Source organism: Excalfactoria chinensis, chromosome Z (assembly GCF_039878825.1).
Source record: "Excalfactoria chinensis isolate bCotChi1 chromosome Z, bCotChi1.hap2, whole genome shotgun sequence".
Lineage (NCBI taxonomy): Eukaryota > Metazoa > Chordata > Aves > Galliformes > Phasianidae > Excalfactoria > Excalfactoria chinensis.
In genome coordinates this window covers 1,792,393-1,811,351 of record NC_092857.1, presented here as the reverse complement: position 1 = coordinate 1,811,351, position 18,959 = coordinate 1,792,393, and the positions used below count along the sequence as shown (strand labels likewise).

General features: G+C 43.0%; 1 protein-coding gene across 8 annotated transcripts in view; it reads right to left on the bottom strand.

Annotated features, from left to right (window-relative positions):
• ST8SIA5 (ST8 alpha-N-acetyl-neuraminide alpha-2,8-sialyltransferase 5) overlaps nucleotides 1–18,959 on the bottom strand; it is a 54,456-nt gene that overhangs the window by 11,517 nt on the left and 23,980 nt on the right. For 5 of the 8 annotated variants that reach the window (XM_072359360.1, XM_072359359.1, XM_072359357.1 and 2 more), the window contains 3 exons: nucleotides 11,269–11,376; nucleotides 4,845–4,937; nucleotides 2,448–2,534 (listed from right to left, as the gene is read on the bottom strand). In XM_072359360.1, the coding sequence (XP_072215461.1) occupies nucleotides 2,448–2,534; nucleotides 4,845–4,937; nucleotides 11,269–11,376 (288 nt within the window). The remainder of the gene's footprint in view (nucleotides 1–2,447; nucleotides 2,535–4,844; nucleotides 4,938–11,268; nucleotides 11,377–18,959) is intronic. The other 3 variants (XM_072359363.1, XM_072359362.1, XM_072359361.1) reach the window with 1 other exon arrangement.

Here is an 18,959-nt window from a genome sequence, read left to right as displayed (position 1 = left end):
TACATGTCATGGTCAACACATAAATGTGAAGTCAAGGCCAAATGGCCACATTAGGTACCTTGTCTCTAGGATATGTGACCTCATTAGGAGCTGAAAGACAAAGTCACTCTGCTCTGTGGGTTTTATTACAGGAATTGGAAAGGAAATATGGAATAACTCAAACATTTCAGTGATGTCCAGTTACTGTTATATACTTGCCTGAAGCAGAATGATATCATACAACAATTGGAACAAGGCAGCAACTGAGACTGTATGAATCAATGAGTAATTCCAAACAATGAAATCATTATCTAATTAAATGCAGGTAGTCATACTGAACTGTGATATTTGAGATATGAGAATGCTCTTCTTTAGTTCTGCATTAAAGAACTGGAAGAGATCACATAGAATCACATAGAATCACAAGGTTGGAAAGGATCTACAAGATCATCCAGTCCAACTGTCCTCCCATTAGCAGTGCTGCCACAAGCACTAAACCACATCTCGTAGCTCCTCATCCAGACGCCTCTTGAACACCAACAAGGATGGTGACTCCACCACCTCCAAGGGCAGCCATTCCAGTGCCTGACCGCTCTCTGAGAGAAAAAGATTTTCCTTATGTCTAATCTAAACCTCCTCCGGTACAACGTGCGGCTGTTTCCTCAGGTCCTGTTTGTTTCCTGAGAGGAGAGGCCAAACCCCTCCTCATCATACCCATCCAGGCCACGGGCAGCCAGTTTCCCCAGGAGAATACTGCGAGAGACCATGCCAAAGGCTTTGCTGAAGTCTAGGTAGACTACATCAACCTTGATGAGAACCACACCGGCAAGACTCCAATCTTCTGGGACCTCTCCAGATAACTAGGAACGCTGGTAGATGGCAGAGAGTGGCTCAGCAGTCACCCCACCAGCTCCATCAGCGCCCTAGGATGGAGTCCATCTGGTCCCATGGACTTGTGACAGTCCAGGAGGAGGATGAATGTAGATAGAGTAGATGTTCTCTACTCCAGCAACCTACTAGTTTTCTAGAGGCACATTCCCTAAGGTAAACGTCTGACAGCTGATGGAGAATGACCATCAAGAAATTGTTTTCTTTAGATATTCACGCTTTCTCCTTCTGAACTGCTACATATCTCGAAGGAATCTGTAATGTAAAAGGCTCCAGTTGTGCCTAGCTCTTTTCTTGGTCATAATGGGCTTTGATCACTGCCCATCAGATATTTTATAGAAAAAGATATACATTAGAAACACATTTGTGGGGCTCACATCAGAAAAAAAGTGCTAGAAGTCTGTGACTAACAATTAGTTATTTTAAAAGATGTTAGTGACTAACTCAGCACATGCCTTCTCACGTTCTCTCATTAATTCATATCAGGTTTTTCCTGTAATCATGAAAGAGAATTTGGGATAAATTTGTAGGTCCTTATCCTAAATAACAGCTTTGAATCACACCAGTGACTTACAGAATTAACCAGTTTATATTCTGCTTTGAAACCATAGAATCATAGAACGGCTTTGGTTAACAGGGACCCCAGGGATCATCAAGTTTCAATTCCCAGCCACAGGCAGGGCCACCAGCCTCCACATTTAATAGCAGCCCAGGCTGCCCAGGGCCCCATCCAACCTGGCCTTGAACACCTCAAGGGATGGGGCATCCACAGCCTCTCTGGGCAGCTGTTCCAGCACCTCACCAGTCTCTCCATAAAGAACTTCCCTCTGACGTCTAATCTAAACCCTCCCCTCTAGAGCTAAATAATATGTTTTCTCTAGACACATCCAAACATGTCCTTTGAATGTATGAATACACAACACTCAAGTATTTTGGGGATCCATTCTACTATTGCCTTCACGAGATCAGTTTCACAAACGGTGACTTGAAAGGACCATGGAGGGCCTTCAGCAAAGAGAAGGTCACATGAAGACAGGCAAAGAAGGATGACATAAACAAACTGCAGAGGTCTCCAAAGACCAGAAGTAGCATTTGAAGATAGTTGAGAAGCAATGGCTGAGAAGCCATTAAAGATAATAAATGAGAAACAAGGTCTTGCAGTACCTAATACACCGCAAAAAATCTAGGTCTAGTGTTTCGCAAGCCAAATTCATAGTGTCACCATGTTACATTAACAGAGAGTTAATCTGATGCATTACACATAGCTTTTACTTCTTTGTTCTAGGCCATTTCTGCTCAAATCATACCTGGAAACATCTTTTCCACACCAAATTCCCTGTCTTAGTTGGAAAGATATCCCATATGCCTGAAGAGCTCTCTTTCACCCTTCCTGATAAACCTTTTATACGTTTCTGAAGTATATAAAATGTCCACATTTGTTCAAAAGGAAGGTTCTCCAGAAGTTACAGTGTTACAATGCTTCTCCTGCAATCCATACTGAATGTCTGGCATCTCCATTGGAAGCTAAACTCAGACTAAAGTAAATCTTGCACAGCCCCATCCCTGTGGAGCATTCTTACTTGAATATGTTGGCTTCTGTGACATTCATCTCCCATTTGCACATCTGTAGGCTCTTCCACCTGTCAAATAATTCAGTTTGTTTCACCCTAAAAGATAAAAAGAAAGAAAAACAGAATTCACTTTATGAGATGGGATTTGCCTCCTTCAGCAGGGCAAACAAGTCAGTCTATTCACTGCAAAACTCATCTTTTAAATTATTTTTTCCTCCTTGGAGACAGCAACACTAAGCCTTGTACATACAGGTACTGGTGGAGCACATCAGATGTCTTAGAATTCTTCAAGGCTGATAGGCTTTAATGAGTTCTCTGAAGGTTTGAGGGCTTTGAATGTTCTAATAAAGCAAAGGCTTTTAAGATAATTATATATTTAAAGTGAGCAGCACTTAGGATTTCCCAGGCTGTGGAAGCTACAGGAAGGAATTAGGTCATATTGTACTTTCTGTAGCCCCCCAGAGCATATTAACTTGGAAATCTTCCATTGCCACGTGGACTAACTTAGGAAACGGAGTATAGAAGAAAGAAACATATCAGAAGAACTGAGCACTAACGAAAGAGCTCAGTGTCAAACGCCTATCAGAGAGTAAGGCTGACTTGATCCCACTGAGCAGGAGCCTACCATCTTTTGTGTACCACTGGAAAAGATGAAAAGAAGAAGTCTCTGTGCCATCTGATAAGTATGCAGAGAAGTGGTTCAAAGCTCACCATCTTCAGCAGAACATTGGCAGAAGTATCACATTCTCACCCCTTCCATTTATTTTTAAGCACTGCATGTCAGCAGGCAGTGCAAAGTTGCTACCCTTGTATCCTTCATCCAGTACCAAATGCAGAAGACAAGGACATAACCTACATTCTTTTGAGCACGGAGTCAGTGAGGGAGAGATGCTGAAAATTCATACAGACCTGAAGCAGGAATCCAGAGCTTAAAGCCCTGCACTCGTACAGCTGCATTTTCAGCTGAGACTATCAGTTCATGGAATTAATAAACCTTGTAGATAAGGTGAATACAGCATGATTTTAGATATAGTAAGGGACTAGGCATAATGTGAGCACCTAAAGTCACTGTCAGCTGAAAATGCGGAAGGTCAATGAAAAAATATCCCACTTTACTTTGTGCCATCAGCCCCACGGGCAACCTGTATGTTTTGACTGACTCCATCTATCTGCCTCTATGGGTATGTCCCAGTCAGCTCATTAGTTTCCTGGTATATATGTGGGACCAGAGGAGACAAAATGCAGCAGAATATAGATTTTGAAAATATTATTATTATTATTATCTCTCAGAACATATATTTCCATAATTTTTTACTGGGTGTTACTACTGAAACTCACTGCTGAAAGAAATTAGTGCAGTCAAAAGGACAAATGGGCTCAAAAAAGATCTAAACAAATGAACAGGAAGGTCCACTGCCCTCTCCGACTGCCAGACACCACTCAGAGCCACTATGCCAGAATTTGTTATCTGGTAGGGCTAACTTTTTTACCTTAGCCTTCACTGCTAACCACTGTCAACGATGGAGTGTGAGGCTAGACACACTTCCATTAGTTAGTCTCTCTGTTCTTCGCTTATATGCAGTGAACAAACTGGATTATCATACAAATAGTACTGCAAACACTGTGTTTAAATCCAAATTATGATACCAGGCCTGACTAAAATGCCTCAGTGTACTTAAAAGCCTCAATTTTATTATTATTATTTTTTTTTTCAAATGGACATCAAACAACATTCAAATGTCACTATTCACACTGTAAGAGAAGCTCAGGAAACACTGGTGAGATCTCTACTGATAGTATCATAGAATGGCCTGGGTTGAAAAGGACCACAGTGATCATCTGGTTTCAACCCCCTGCTATGGGCAGGGTCGCCAACCAGCAGACCAGGCTGCACAGAGCCACATCCAGCCTGGCCTTGAATGCCTGCAGGGATGGGGCATCCACAACCTCCTTCAGCAACCTGTTCCAGTGCATCACCACCCTCTGTGTGAAAAACTTCCTCCTAAAATGCAACCTAAACCTCCCCTGTCTCAGTTTAAAACCATTCCCCCTTGTCTTATCACTGTCCCCCCTTGTAAACAGCCATTCCCCCTCCTGTTTATATCATCCCTTCAAGTACTGGAAGGCCACAATGAGGTCTCCCCACAGCCTTCTCTTCTCCAAGCTAAACAAGACCAGCTCCCTCAACCTTTTCCTCATAGAAGAGGTGTTCCAGCCCTCTGCTCATCTTAGTGGCCTCCTCTGGACCTGTTCTAATTGCTCCACATCCCTCCAGTACTGGAGGCCCCAGGCCTGAGATCCCTACTGGTAGGATCCCCTGCACCTTACATCCTTGACAACTCTATCGTAAGTTACCATTTTCATCCTGTCTGGAAAGCAACCTTGTTAGCAAACATCCACACTTACATAGACAAAACCTTCACTGCAATGATGTCCTGTCGCAATTCCAGGCATTTGGTGGAGTTGTATTCCAACGGCCCTTCGTAAAACTCGAAATACCTGAAGAAGAACAGAAACAAAGACTATTGATAAGCCTTAGGCTAGGTTACTTATCTCACATGTCAACAGAAGTTGTGTTTTAAGTAGTATTCAGTGCTTTAAGTTGACATCTGTGATCTCTAACCAATGTGAGCCTACATCTGGCTCAAAGGCAATTATTACTCCCAGCAAAACACAGATATCATTGCTGATCATAGAACCCATGCCCAGCCCTCTAGAGATTCAAATGCTCTTTTGAGATGTTTAAGAGAGAGAGTACTCAGCAGTCTCCATTTAGCTAACTCAAACTAAATGGATAGTTTTTCAAACAGCATCCAATACAATCTGCTTAGGTGATAACCACCTACGATGTCAGATCAGTTCATCTCTCCAGTAGGCACCACCAAGGGCCAGATGCATTTTCCAATGGGTAGCACATGACAGATGGCAGTGAAGGTCAAGTGAAAAGTGTCGATCCCTCATGGTACACTATTCCCATCTTTTGCCTGAATACTATGAGAATTAAAAATAAACAGTTCCTTGAATTCTTAGCAAAGTGCTGGAGGTTTCACTTTGTGTTGACTGTTGCATAGCTCAACGCAACTGAGCTTCTCCTCGGGTTTTACTTAATCAATATATTCAGAGGAGAAGGGGAGTTGGGATTTTCTTCTCAAAACATCTGAGATGGTTTTGAGAACAACAGAATTTGGATGTTCAGACACATCAGATCTGACAATTTTAATCCTAATTAAAATCTGACAGAAATATTGACTTTTTTGTTCACATTTCCTCCACTTCAACCATCAGTCTGTAGAAAAGGAGAAAGAAGAGACAGTGGCAAGAACTCAGTTATAGGGGCCAGAGAAAGTTTAGGCTGGCCACTGAATTCTATGAGACCATACTGAAATTACAAAAAACTATTTAGGGTTTAAGCCAAGCTCTCTGTCTCTTTCACTCCATCATTACAAGTCTGTGCTAAAACCCAAAACCTAAGAACAGCACATAACCATACTGCAGTTAGGAGTATGATGAAGTACAACTGGATGACCTGGGGAAGGAGTATTGCAACAGAAGCTAAATGAAGCTATTCTAATGAATCCTTCAAAAACCTCAAATTCAAAACTCTGTAACTACAATGTGTCCTCTGAATTTTCAATTAAAAAAAGTACTATATTCCTGTGAGAACTCTATTTCAACCATCATTGGTAATGTAATATTCTGGTGTGGTGACATTTGAAGAATAAATCGAAGATCGTGTTTGACCTGAATTTCTGTTCATTTCCCAATATGAAACCCTTTGAGATGTTCAAGAGGAAACGGAGAAGTAAGAAAACCTTGTTATTTTAGCGGTTCATGTTTCTGGTTAGCAGCAAGATCTTGAGGGACCCAAACACTGACCTCTTCTTAAGAAGAGTGCTGAGTGCTCACACTGCCCAGGGCAACTGCTGGAAGAGAGCATGCCCAAAAAACATCTCCAGGACAGAATCCTTGAGACCAAGAGGAAGGACCCCATGCTGAGAAAAGCCAAGAGTAGAACACCAAAAATTCTTGATGAGGAAGTATACTGATTACTGCCAAGGATTGCAGAATCACAGAGTCACCAAGGTTGGAAAAGACCTCCAAGATGATGTAGTCCACATACCGCCAGCATTGCTCCACTAAATCAAGTCCCTCAGTACCACAGCTACATGTTTCTTGAACGCTCCCAGGGACAGTGAAAGAAATGCAGCAGCCCAACAATCTTTTATAAATGTGACATTTCTGAAGTATTCTTATTTACTTTTCAAGGCAACAAACACATTTTTATGAGTTCTGCAGAGGAAACAATGAAATTGAAGTGTTGCATAACTAGAGATTGACCTGGGAAAAGAATTCTTCAGCCCCCAGAAGGAGGATGGAAGTCATTGGCATGTCTCCCACCAAAGCCCCTGGGCTCTCTTTCTTACTCAGTTATCTACCTGGACATTCAGTCTTTATTGCAGATCAGATGAAAAGAAAACTCATGAAGCAGCAACACATTTGCAAGTTATAACGGTACAACTACAGGTCGGTGAGCCTCACCTCTGTGCCTGGGAAGATCATGGAGCAGATCCTCCTAAAAGCAAGGTTAAAGCATATATGAGACAAAGAGGTGATTTAAGAAATCCAGCATGGCTTCACCAAGGGAAGACTGTGCCTGACCAATCTGGTGTCCTTCTATGATGGAGTGATGGCTTTGGTGGATGGGGAAAGGGTGACTGACGTCATCTATTTCAACTTCTGCAAAGTCTTTGACGTGGTGCCTCACTGCACACTGTTTTTCACATAGAAGGTGGTGACGCACTGGAACAGGTTGCTGAAGGAGGTTGTGGATGCCCCATCCCTGCAGGCATTCAAGGCCAGGCTGGATGTGGCTCTTGGCAGCCTGGACTGGTGGCTGGCGACTCTGCACATAGCAGGGGGTTAAAACCAGATGATCACTGTGGTCCTTCTCAACCCAGGCCATTCTATAATTCTATGATTCCTCCAGTCCACAGCTCAGAAAAGCACACGGTTGTCCTGCAAGCCACTTCTCCCAGTACCTCACCTCTCCTGGTTTCCAGCAGTTACTGGGAGTGTCAAATTCATGGTTTGAAACTCAGGTTGAAAACGCGAATGATGCTACAAAACAATTCTTCTGGGATCAAATCATGTTCTTTAACGGGATTTAATTGAATGTCCCTGTTGGGTATGTTTTAAACAAGACCATTTTCTCTCACAAAAACCTCCTTCCCATTTTGCTCTTTCCTGCAGGGATGGTTCTGCACTGCTCATGGTGAGGCTGCAAGAGAGCAGAGCAATGTGTGAAGGTTTCCACCTGTCCTTGCAGGAAAAACAAAGATCTTTCCAAAAATACATGTTGTCCAGAGACTAAGAAACGAGAGCAAATATATGAAGCCCTGTAGGATTCTATTGAACACTTATTAAGAGAAACGTTCATTCTGCAGTGTCTGCACTGATCAGTATGGGCAGATCTGTATCTAACTCAAGCCCAGACTCACCTTGCCCATTTGAGAACTTACAAGTTGGACAGAGCAGAACTCTAAAAGCATATGGGGGCTTCCATCCATTCAGCAAGGCTAGCACAGATCCTCAAACCATTTTAGCTAAACTCTGGATCAGGTGGAGAGCACTACAGCTACAGGGGCTCTGGGAAAATCCACACAGAGCAAAGTAAGTGTTGACTACAACAGAGAACTTACTGTGAGTGAGGGACCTAACCCTGCCAGACTTTACCTCCATTACTATTTCTGTGTGACTTATCCAGTTCAGCTCTTCTGCAACAGCTGTGGGTGAAGCAGCTGCGTAATGGGTCACTTTCAGTACAAGAGAGTATATCTAATTGGCATTTTGGAGGAAACTTCATTGTTTCTTTTCTTTCTTTATCACCATATCAAAACAAGGTCAGCACCTGAAAGCAGCAGTGGGATAGGCCAGTGAGCTCTCTTTTATCGATGCCACTTCTGAAGTCTCCAATTTTTTAACAAACTGCTGTTAGGCTGTTTTAATCAACCCCATTCCTATCACTTTGATTGAAACTAGCCACCAATGCTGTTAGCCACAGGGCCACCTGGGAGGCATAACAAAACACAAGTCAATGCTTATACAGCAAACACATAACTATGGGAAATCTACCCACAGCTAACACAAAAGGATTCACACTCTCTGCATCACACAACGACCCAAATTCATGGCATCATTTTTTATCTCCTGGGAATGGTTCCATGTAGCTCAAGGAAGTGTCTAAATGCCCTGGGATGAAAAGCCTCGTTGGTCCGCCTGGTTACTATGGGGCAGTAGAGCTGCCTGCAACTGAAGTAGGGCTCATTTTGGAATTCCAATTGCAAGCTACACTTAACTTCATACAGCAGTTAATGTCTGAATCAAACTGCTCTTCAAATCAGACAGCGTGGTGTTCTTCACTTCTGCGCTATTTGACCCTTCTTGAGCAATCTGTCTCCACTACTCACTGGTTTTGACATAGCCCATACTCTTACAAAGTCTGTCTGTCTTGAAATTCTAATGAAGTTATTTGCTCAGTGTGCCTTCTGCTTTGCATCTCTTTATTTGCATCTAATAAATCCCTTACAGAATGAGTAATGAGTTATTAGTGTCTCAGCACTATACATTAAATCACATCACTGAAAGAGTTGTTACAAAACACACATGGGTCAATACCAGGCAAGTCTGAATAAACATGTACCTATATGCATGAAATACGTGAATGACAGAAGCCAATGAAAGTAATATCTATTTTGATAACTACTGTCTGCAAAGAGGGAATAACACACAGTGAAGTGCAGAGCCATGCAATGAGAGGTATTTACTGTGAGCATGCTGACACGTAATTAGTTTTGTACTCTTTAGACATCTCTCTGGAGATCCATAAATACATACAAGTAAAATCAGGCTGGGAAAATTGATTCTGCAAGTTTTCTTTCTGATAGAAAGAATTATTCATTAGATGAAGGCTTTCTTTCAGATGACACCAACAGTTTGATGCTGGGTGTTATACTAGGCCTCTCAGGAGATGTCTGGTGGTAACTCAGTAAGAAAGGTGATCAAAGGTAAACAGCAAACAGCCGATGACACAAGCCTGCAGTTCTTCACCATGCAGCCTCACCTCCATATCCTCACAGCTCTGTTTTACTTTTCTGTATGCTTCACTCTCAGACAGTAGACAAACAGGTAATGTCTGTAATGCCTTTATGGATGGCAATGCATGTCACAGCCAGACCCACCCCGAACCTGGAATCCCATCTTTCATCTCCACACTTATTAACAATATACTGACTTTTGAAATTTGCTTATTTCTATTGATATTACCTTCATAGAATCATAGAACCGTTTGATTTGGAAGAGACCTTTAAAGGCCACCCGGTCCAACTCCCCTGCAATGAACAGGGAAATTCATACCTAACCCGTGCAATTAGATCCTGTTCATATTAAAAAGAAACATTCTCCTGAACCTCCTCCCAGCTGAAGGGGCTAAACAGATTGAGAATGGCACTGTTGTTCATCCAATAGCACGTGTATTCTGCAGTCAAGGGTTTTGGTTCTCCATCCCACATGCACTGATGGTTCAATTGTCTCTGCCAAGTTGCACCTGGAGGAGGAAATCTATATTCATTCCATTCCATCTTCAGGAAGATATCTGTCTTTGTGCCACACTCAGTATTCTTTTATGTGGCTTGATCAAAGACTCTGAACCTACAGACTGTAGATGCACTCACTAAAAATGCAACAAAAATAGAGGCAGGCAGATGGATCCATACATAAATACAGAAAGAATTAACCATTTTTCTCTGGGTCTGACACGAAAGAGCCGTGCAGGAGCTGCAGCATTGCTGTGGTTTGGTGAGGTGGGTGATTTTTGGCAGCTCAGTCGCGGTACTTCCACTGGCTGTTGAAATGCTATCAGCTGCACAGCTGCAGTGGTGAGTGGTTACCAAAATATACTGCGATGGTATTTCACACACAATACCTAATTTAGGCAGGAAGGGTTTTATTTCTGTAGTTACTTAATGCAAGCTTCTTCTAGGTGTTTTTTTTTCTTTAACTTAGTGTTTTGAAAGTTTCCCTGCTATTTATTCAACTCAATGCTACACAAGATTCAGGTTACTTAACTTTCTTCAAGTCCATAGGAACTGGGAGGAAAGAGCCTTTTCCTATGACTGATACTGTAGGAACACATCCCACATATCAGCCCCACACCTGCAGACAGTGATAGCCATAGAGCTCCCTTTGACAACTGCAGTGTCTTACCTACGCACACGGCCTTTCATGGCCTTTATATACATGTCAGTCTGAAGAATCCTACTGTAAATGAATGAAGTGGAACAGCCAACAGTGCATCAGCACTTCTTAAATCATCTTCGGAATAGTAAATATAAAGGAAATATTCTGGTCTTGCCTTGACAGACCATGTTTCCACTATGAAGCACTGGAAGGATTTCAAGTTAAACTGTGTTTCTTAGAATGAGCATTCTAGTTACTATAGAGTAAAGCCATGGGCCTGATTTTCTGTTGTTGCTGGGACACTCCACTTCCCAACCAAGTACACTTGCCCACACTTCCCTGTATACTGACTAATGGCCATGGTGGAGAAATGGGGAAAAGGAGAAGCGAGGACACAAATGTCACCATCCTGCAAATCAAAAGGGTGCTAATGGCATATTCTAAATGGCCAGCAAAGCACCCCCAGCATCTTCTGTGATGTGTGAACAGCATCAAGCAGACAAATCAAACTGTAAATCTGTTCACATAGCCTGTGCTCACACTTCTTGTTCATACACAGAGCAAGAGATGCAGTCATCCCCTCCGGTGCCAGTACCTGGTGCCTGTGTCACTGCCACTCTTCACTGCTCCGTCATCCGTGAAATTAAAGGTGCCGGTCCAATTGGCCAATTCCTCTCCATTCTGCCAGCTAAACTGCAGCCCTCTAGCAAGAAAATGAGGCAGTTGGTGTTTGATACCATTCATTAGGTTAACTCTATCAGCACAAGTTCTCACGTCCTCGTTCTTAAGACAGAAATGTGGCTATGACACAAACATCATCAAAAACAGTAAAAAGATACCGAGAGCCACAATTCATTATCGTAGTAGTGCAGACCATTAATTTTCACTTCCAATAAACTCTACAAGCCATTGTCTGAAAAAAAAAACACCAGTCACCCCCAACCAAGCAAACTGGAGGGCCAGAGCTCCAAACAACACGTGGGTGCATGAAGCACAGTGGAAAATTCAGCCCCACCATACAAAAAGCTGCAGACTGATGTGGAAGACTTCCAGAGTCAAAGAAATAAACCCTCCAAACTTCAGTTTCACATCTGCTGTAGCTGTTGATTGTGGTGGGTGTTGGGTCCCTCCTGGTGTTGGATCCCTCTGGTGCCATGCCACCAGAGGACTCAGCGTTGTTTGCAATAGTCGTCACACCATATTGTTGCTTCTGCCCTTTTGGGAAGATGATGTGTTTGAAGCAAATGCAAACCATCACAACCATCACAACTCCCCGTTTTCCAAACTCAAATCCCAGAATGCCTGCATTCCTTAGATTTCAGCTGGAGTTGGAACTGGATGGGCTTTAAGATTCCTCCCAACTCTGAGGTTCTGTGACTCTGTGAACAACCTATTCTGTGATCCTGACAACACAAGTCACAGCCCTCCCATAGCTCAGAAGTCAGCAAATCGTTATTTATAATCTTCTCCATTTTAACCCAATTTCATGATTTCAGAGGGCTGGCAGCTGCAATGTGAACATTTGGTGCTGCCAATACTGCAAGTTAACTTCCTGGCAGGGCTATGCAGGAAGCAATCTGCCAGCCTGCTTTGCCCAAAAGAAAGGGCATCCAGGACCCCGCTGGGCTCCTTGGTCCACGGGTAGTCACAAAGACTCTCAGCTCACATCCATCCTCCAGTCTGACTGTCAGTAGTTAGCAGCAGTGAAAGATACAGACAGTCAAGAGGCATTAAAAAAGGAATTCTGAAGGAGGCAGGGAGTGTTCTGAACTGAAGAAAGAGATGGCATCCTGAACTATCCCTCCACTTGTAAAAGCACATCCGAGGGCGTGTGGGCTATACCATAATGCCAACAGGTAATGCAGCACTATTGCTCGTCAGGGAGTCCTACGCCTCTGACACTGCGCTTAGTTTTAATCAGCTGAGGTTGCCAAAGGAGATGATTTCTACAGAGAAGATGGTGTGAAAAAAAAAAAAGAAGAAAATCCATGAGAAAATTCTCACTTTTACTAAGACACCTTCACTTCAGGCTTGTTGAAATGACACTCGTGATGCTCTCCCATGCACTACAGTCTAACACATTATGACATTTATGACTCCGTTGGAAAAGTGCTTTTCTTTCAATGTAAACGTCCTTGAAAAAGATATCTAACTGTAAGCCCTTAAAAATAGGTGGGGGTCTGCCCCTAAAGCAAAGTAAATGGTAAAATCACTCTCCAGTCCCTCCTCTCATCAGGATGTTTTGGAAACACTGCGTCCTGCAGCTGAGGCTCAAAGTTTACAGGAGGACGCATGCATTTTGGGTAAGATCCAGCAGGAGATCAGGAAGACTAACACTGAGGAATGGCAGATATGTCTTGTGAAGAGCAGCTTAAAATACTTAGCTTTGAAATGGTAGAATGGGATCTAACCGAAGTACAGAAATATCCCATGAGGGCAGAGGGTCTGGGTACGATGTTTCTTCCTCTAGATGGTAAGGACGCAACCCGAGGTGGTGAGCTGAGACTGGGGTCAGGAGCAAGCCAAGTGTCTGACCTTGAGCAAGACTAGAGCAATGGACTACACAGTGCTCTTCTCTAACAAACAGGTTCTATAGAGCTTGACACCGTATGAACTTACCTATACATAAACCACAGCTTACAGGGCTGTGTCTCACTGCAAGCCTGAGATTAAGGTAAAGTACAGCATTTTCTGGGGTGATGATAAACCTATTCCTTCCAGTAAGAAAAGCTTCCACAAGCAATGACTTGGAGTATTAGGACTGAGCGGGATGAGACATTTAATAACACTGACCTGAATTAATTCTTTCCCTAACAAGATTACTGTGAGTTTTACCATTGAGTTCAATCAATCAGCCTGGAGGAGATTGCGATTTTGAAAGTGCATTACTTTCTGATCCTCTTGTTTGTGAATTTTAAGGGCTCATAAACTCTGACTGTCCAAATCTGCAAACAGACCGAGAAGGCAGATCAGAGTGATGGGCTGCTCCAGCAGTATATTCTGTTAGCATATGATGTAGCTAAATTCACTCTCATAACTAGCTGCACTTCAACAGGTAGATAAAGAAGGAAGTTCTGCAGTGGCCAGACTGAGTGCTGGTGGATGGACACCATTAATTACAGGACATGCCCCTAGTATATGTGAGAATGAGCACCCTAGACCCTGTGATAAACAAATTCAAGTCAGACATCTTAGCAACACAGACCTTGAATTTCAGGTAAATGTCGAAGCAACACTTTGATCCTAACTAAGTGCTAACTGCAAGTGCTGAATCAGTATGTGGTCAAATATATGCTGCTGTAATGTAAGAACAGAGGGAGAGGGTGAAAAGGAGCAGGAAAATTAACGGAGCAGCGGTAATTGTGAAGGGCTGTCAAGACCAGCTGTGGAAGCAGCAGGGAGCAAAGCACAAACCCACCGCCATCATCCAAACAAGAAACAGCTTCTGCACAGCAGATGTTTGGAGAGCAGAGCAATGGTTTCCCCGTCTCATAATCCTTGTGCCCTTGAGAGGAGGAATTGAAGACTGTAGCGTTAAATGATCGTGCTGCTCTCTTTGAAAATGGAAAGTGATCCCCCCAGACTATTAACAGGGATGTCAGAGGGGTACAGCAGAGTCAGATGGTTAATCACGTTGAGATCCAGCCCCTTCTTTCCTGCAAAATAGGGAAAATGTGACTCACAATGTCCACAGGGTGGACGGAAAATAAAACAAAACCAGCGGTATGCACAAATGACCTGCAGATTAGAGCGATTGAAAACAGTCACTGAAATGAATCAGACCTAGATTTGGTCACTGAAGACAATTACATTAGATGGTGGCAAGACTTATTTCAGTGGTTTATTAAAACTCGCATCTGCATTCAGTGAAAGTAGATTTGAATCCGACTAGTCAAGCTTAGAGAGTTGCCTATTTCTCCAGTAAAACCAGGAAAAAATACTCGTATTTCTTCTCACTGCATTAGCAGAAATATGGAATAATATGAATAATGTGAAATAGTGCAGACCCTGTGATCCCATATCTACCTGGTTACATCACACATTGTCCCATACTGTGCAATGTGAAGGACAAGCTTGGCTTTACAAGTTGGATGGAAATACTAGTAATAGAGTGGCGGAGGAGTATATTTTGACTAGCACAAAGAGCAAAATTGGAAACATAGGTGGGAAGCTTCTGGATTATAACCACTATTATACAGGAAAAAAAAGGTTTTGTTTCATATAGAACATATCACTTTTCGGATAAATTTCACATCAGATATTCACATGCGACTTCTCAAAAGTCTGATTTAAAATTAGTTCCCAAGAAAGATAAACATTCTTTTTTTCTATGTCTGGAAGATAAATATCTAAGGAGTAATAGAAAAAAAGTGCTTTGTTCATAATTAAAATGCTATTTGTCATTATTAGGGGAAGCACAATACCCATCACAGAATGAGTTGACAGTGACGCAGTGAATTGATCAAGAGAAAAGACTGATCAAGTCCCAAGCTCAGAATGCAACATGAAATCCCAAATACTGGAAGATGGCAACAAATTATGATGTTGGAGGTGAGAGCTCTGTGCAAAGATACCTGACACAGCATGGGAACCAGGAGAAATCTCACCACGGCACAAGCGATCTGACTGAGCTGATTACTATGCATCTCATGTTTCCGAGGCTAATATATTTAGTACCAGGTCAAGTGTTCCTACATAGTGCTATATTCTCCAATGTAAACATACCCCCGGAGCCCAATTGTACTGAAGATATAGGTGGAACATGACAAGCAACATGACTGTTAAAGTCAGTGTTTGTACTGTGTGCCAGCCTCACTAGTAGGCAATACTCCTCCTGTGTGTCCAAGTGGCGGGACTCACATCCTACCATATCACAGAGTCACAAACATTGGAAAAGACTTCCAATAACCCCAAGATCAACCCTAACCCACCCCCACCATACCCAGCTGCCACTTCTCCAAGTTTACTGAACAACTCCACGGATGAGGACTCCCCCACTTTCCATTTGTGCAAGCCCTCCTTGCTGTTGACTGGCTAAAGTTTTCATCTGGCTGAGCTCTGGCTGCATTTTTCTTACAGGAACTGCTAAAAAAATACTAACGATGCATTAGGTTTTCATCACAAGAACTAAAGCATAAATCTAACTAGCTGAAGAGGACATGCAAGGACAGTGACTACTTGCAGGGCTGACGGGGGTTCAGAATGGATGCAAGCAACGGAGAGCAAAAAATACCTCAAGGAAATGAGAGGTTAAGTCAACAATTTGCCTGAGGGAGGCACGGACTGCTGAGCAATGAGTACACTTGAATTAAAAAAACAAGGAATAAAATGAAAAAGCAATCAAGGGTAAGAATGACGCACAGTGGAAGTAAGAAAAAGACTAAGCTTTGAGCAGCAATTTCGTCTGAGCATAATTCAGCAAGCGTAAGAACAATCAGAAGACACGACCAGGTCAAAAACTAAAGACCAAGTGGCCATGACATCTTTAGCAGTGGCCACAGAGGTGAGCAGCTGCCAGGATGCCACTGCTGATAGGATTGTGAGGCCCACTTTTCAGCTGCAATCCACCTCTCCAGGGCACAAAGCTTCTGCAGAGCTCCCAACACAATTCAAACGTTACGCAAAGCAATTTGTGCATTTACTTTGTGGGGAGCAGGGATCATCCAGTGGTCACTGGGAAAGGGGCAAGCATCTGTGTGTCAATGCAGTGCCTCACAGCACTCATGTGCTGAGCTCAGGAAGGAACACGGTGTAACACACTGGGGATTATGCAATTTGAACATGCAAAACATTGGAATAACTGACTCCTGTTGCTTTAAATTACTGTAATCTGAGGAACTGACGAGGTCTAGCAATTGAGGGACTCGCTTTTCTAACCACTTGAAGGTGCAACACAACGAGGCCAGCAACAAAGCAAGTCTGCAGGGAGCAGGGATTAAATCCCTGCCTAATTTCTGCATTAGAGATCTCTTCCAGTGAATCTGAGAGAGAAAGCAATGTGCCTCCGTGCTCTGGTACTAAAACCTTAGCCACTCGGTGGTAAGAGGGGGATGCCAGCTTCCCAAGATGTGGATGCCAGCTCCGTGGTCCCCATCACACCTTGAAATGCTCTTGAGAAGTCTTAGTTTTTCTGACCTGCTAGGCTACATCCAGTCATCTTCAGAGGACAGACAGATCCTGTGTGTGTTTTCCACACATACACATATTTGTCTATATAGCTCCAAGACTTCCTCATCTGAGAGAGTCTGAAGCACTCTTCCCCTCTGAAGAAAACCAACACAACCAAGAGCTGCCCCACAAACCTAACAAGGATTCATCGAGACAATTCATGGGTCATGTGTCATTCCACTGGGATAATACTTCTGGTTAGAAACAGTGGAGGCACAGAGATAATTAGATAAATGTGCATTAGATAAATGAATCATGGGGTGACCTTCAGCTTGTCTCCTGGGAGAAATATTTAAATGGAAAGAAATTTAGCCCTGATGTAAGGGAGATCTGACGTTGCCTTACAGAACTCTGCAAACCACATGGCTCCTTTAAGGTGCAGTCCACGTGTATTCACTGTCCTTCATTTGCTCATGCTGTGCACGTTATCTTTCTTAAGAGGGTAAATAAAGGGGTAAATACATCTGGGAGCTCATTTGCTAAGGCTGAACAGAAGCTACTTCAAAAGTACCAAAATGGTGGCATAAAGCTATGAGAGTCTGGTATTAATTATAAGGTACGCAGGCACATATAGATTAGTTTCGTTTTTATCTCATTGAAAAGACAAAAAGCTTTCAAACAATGCATTCTGCTGCACGGGAAGGTTTGCTCTTCCTTGCTGAGTGATTCTTCGTGTTTTCATACATGACAGGCTCTACAGTAATCACTGCTTAAAGTACTCAGCATCTAGGCAAAAGTGCTCTCACATTGCTCAAAAATGTTTTTAAATGGGTAGATTCACTTCTTCTGCAGGCTCCCACTCTGTGCAGAAGTCAGAAAACCAATATTTAGTGAAAACTTGGTTAATAGAACACAGATATCTAGTGAAGTAATATTCTGGTATTTTTCTATTGATTTATCCCATGCTACAGGTTGGAAGAGGAGAACAGGGACCATTTCAGCAGTAGGGGCAGTTTCGGGATGTAATCCGGGGTTATTCCCTGCTGGCCAAACAAGGGCTCACAAAAAAAGGCCAGCCTTCAGCTGAGCATCTGATTCAAAGGAAAATTCAGCCAAAAGCTGAGTACTGGAGAGATAAGTTAATACTACAACAGCAAGCAGCAGCCCTGGCTTTAAGCAGAAGTCCACAGCATTTAACCTACTTTAACAGATCAATGCAGTGGGCTTTTAATCATCCCATTAATCCTAAAATAAAAATAATTACCCCAGAGATCCGTATTAAAGTCCCTTAATTATATCTTATTTCATCATCCTTTTTACTCAGGATAAGGAGCATCAGAGACCACAGCTTGCCGAACTCGTGGAGCTTAACTCTCATTCAGACTTTGGCTGCTATGGGGATGAGGCACTGCTAAAAGATGGGAAAAAGGAAAAAGAGTAAAAAAAAAAGAAAGGTGGGCAGGATTCTGCATCACAAAGCAGCAGCCAAAGGAAATGAACATTTACATGGTAAATGAAAAACATGCGGAAACCTGGAAACCTGGGAAAGAGAGGACTCCACCAGGTCTGGATCCCTTCTTGAATTTCTCTGAGTGGAGCTCCTCTCCTGGAGATCTGATCTTGTCTGCAGCCCTGCTGTCCCCATGGGCTTGGGAGCACGGCCATGGGTGGATGGAGGGCCACCAGTGTCCATGGAAGCTTGAGGAGTGATGATGGCAATGCAACCAGCCAATCCCCTACTTTTTTAGGGCACAACGCATTGCAGAGCTGACAGCCATACAGCTCATTTTTACACCTGGCTCCCAACAGTGTGTTTGTTCACTCCCAACAAACACCATTTTGTCCACAACACTTACAGGGATCCGTCCCTAGTAATAGAATCACAGAATCATTAAGGTTGGTCTAAGACCATCAAATCCAGCCATCATTTGATGGAGCTGATGCAGCCCCAACATTCTGTCCAAGATGCCTGTTTTAGCTGCTTGGTTTCAGTCTCGCTGGCCATTAGCCATTTCCACCATCGCCTTGCAGAGGAACAAGCCAGCTCTGTGTTATATTTAGGCTTAAAAGCATTGCACATTTACTGGAAGAGTATTTCAGGGCAATTTTCAGCTTTGCCTAAATACACGACAGAATTTCTTCCTGCTGCCTTGGGAAGAGGCCCAGAGGGCTGTTACT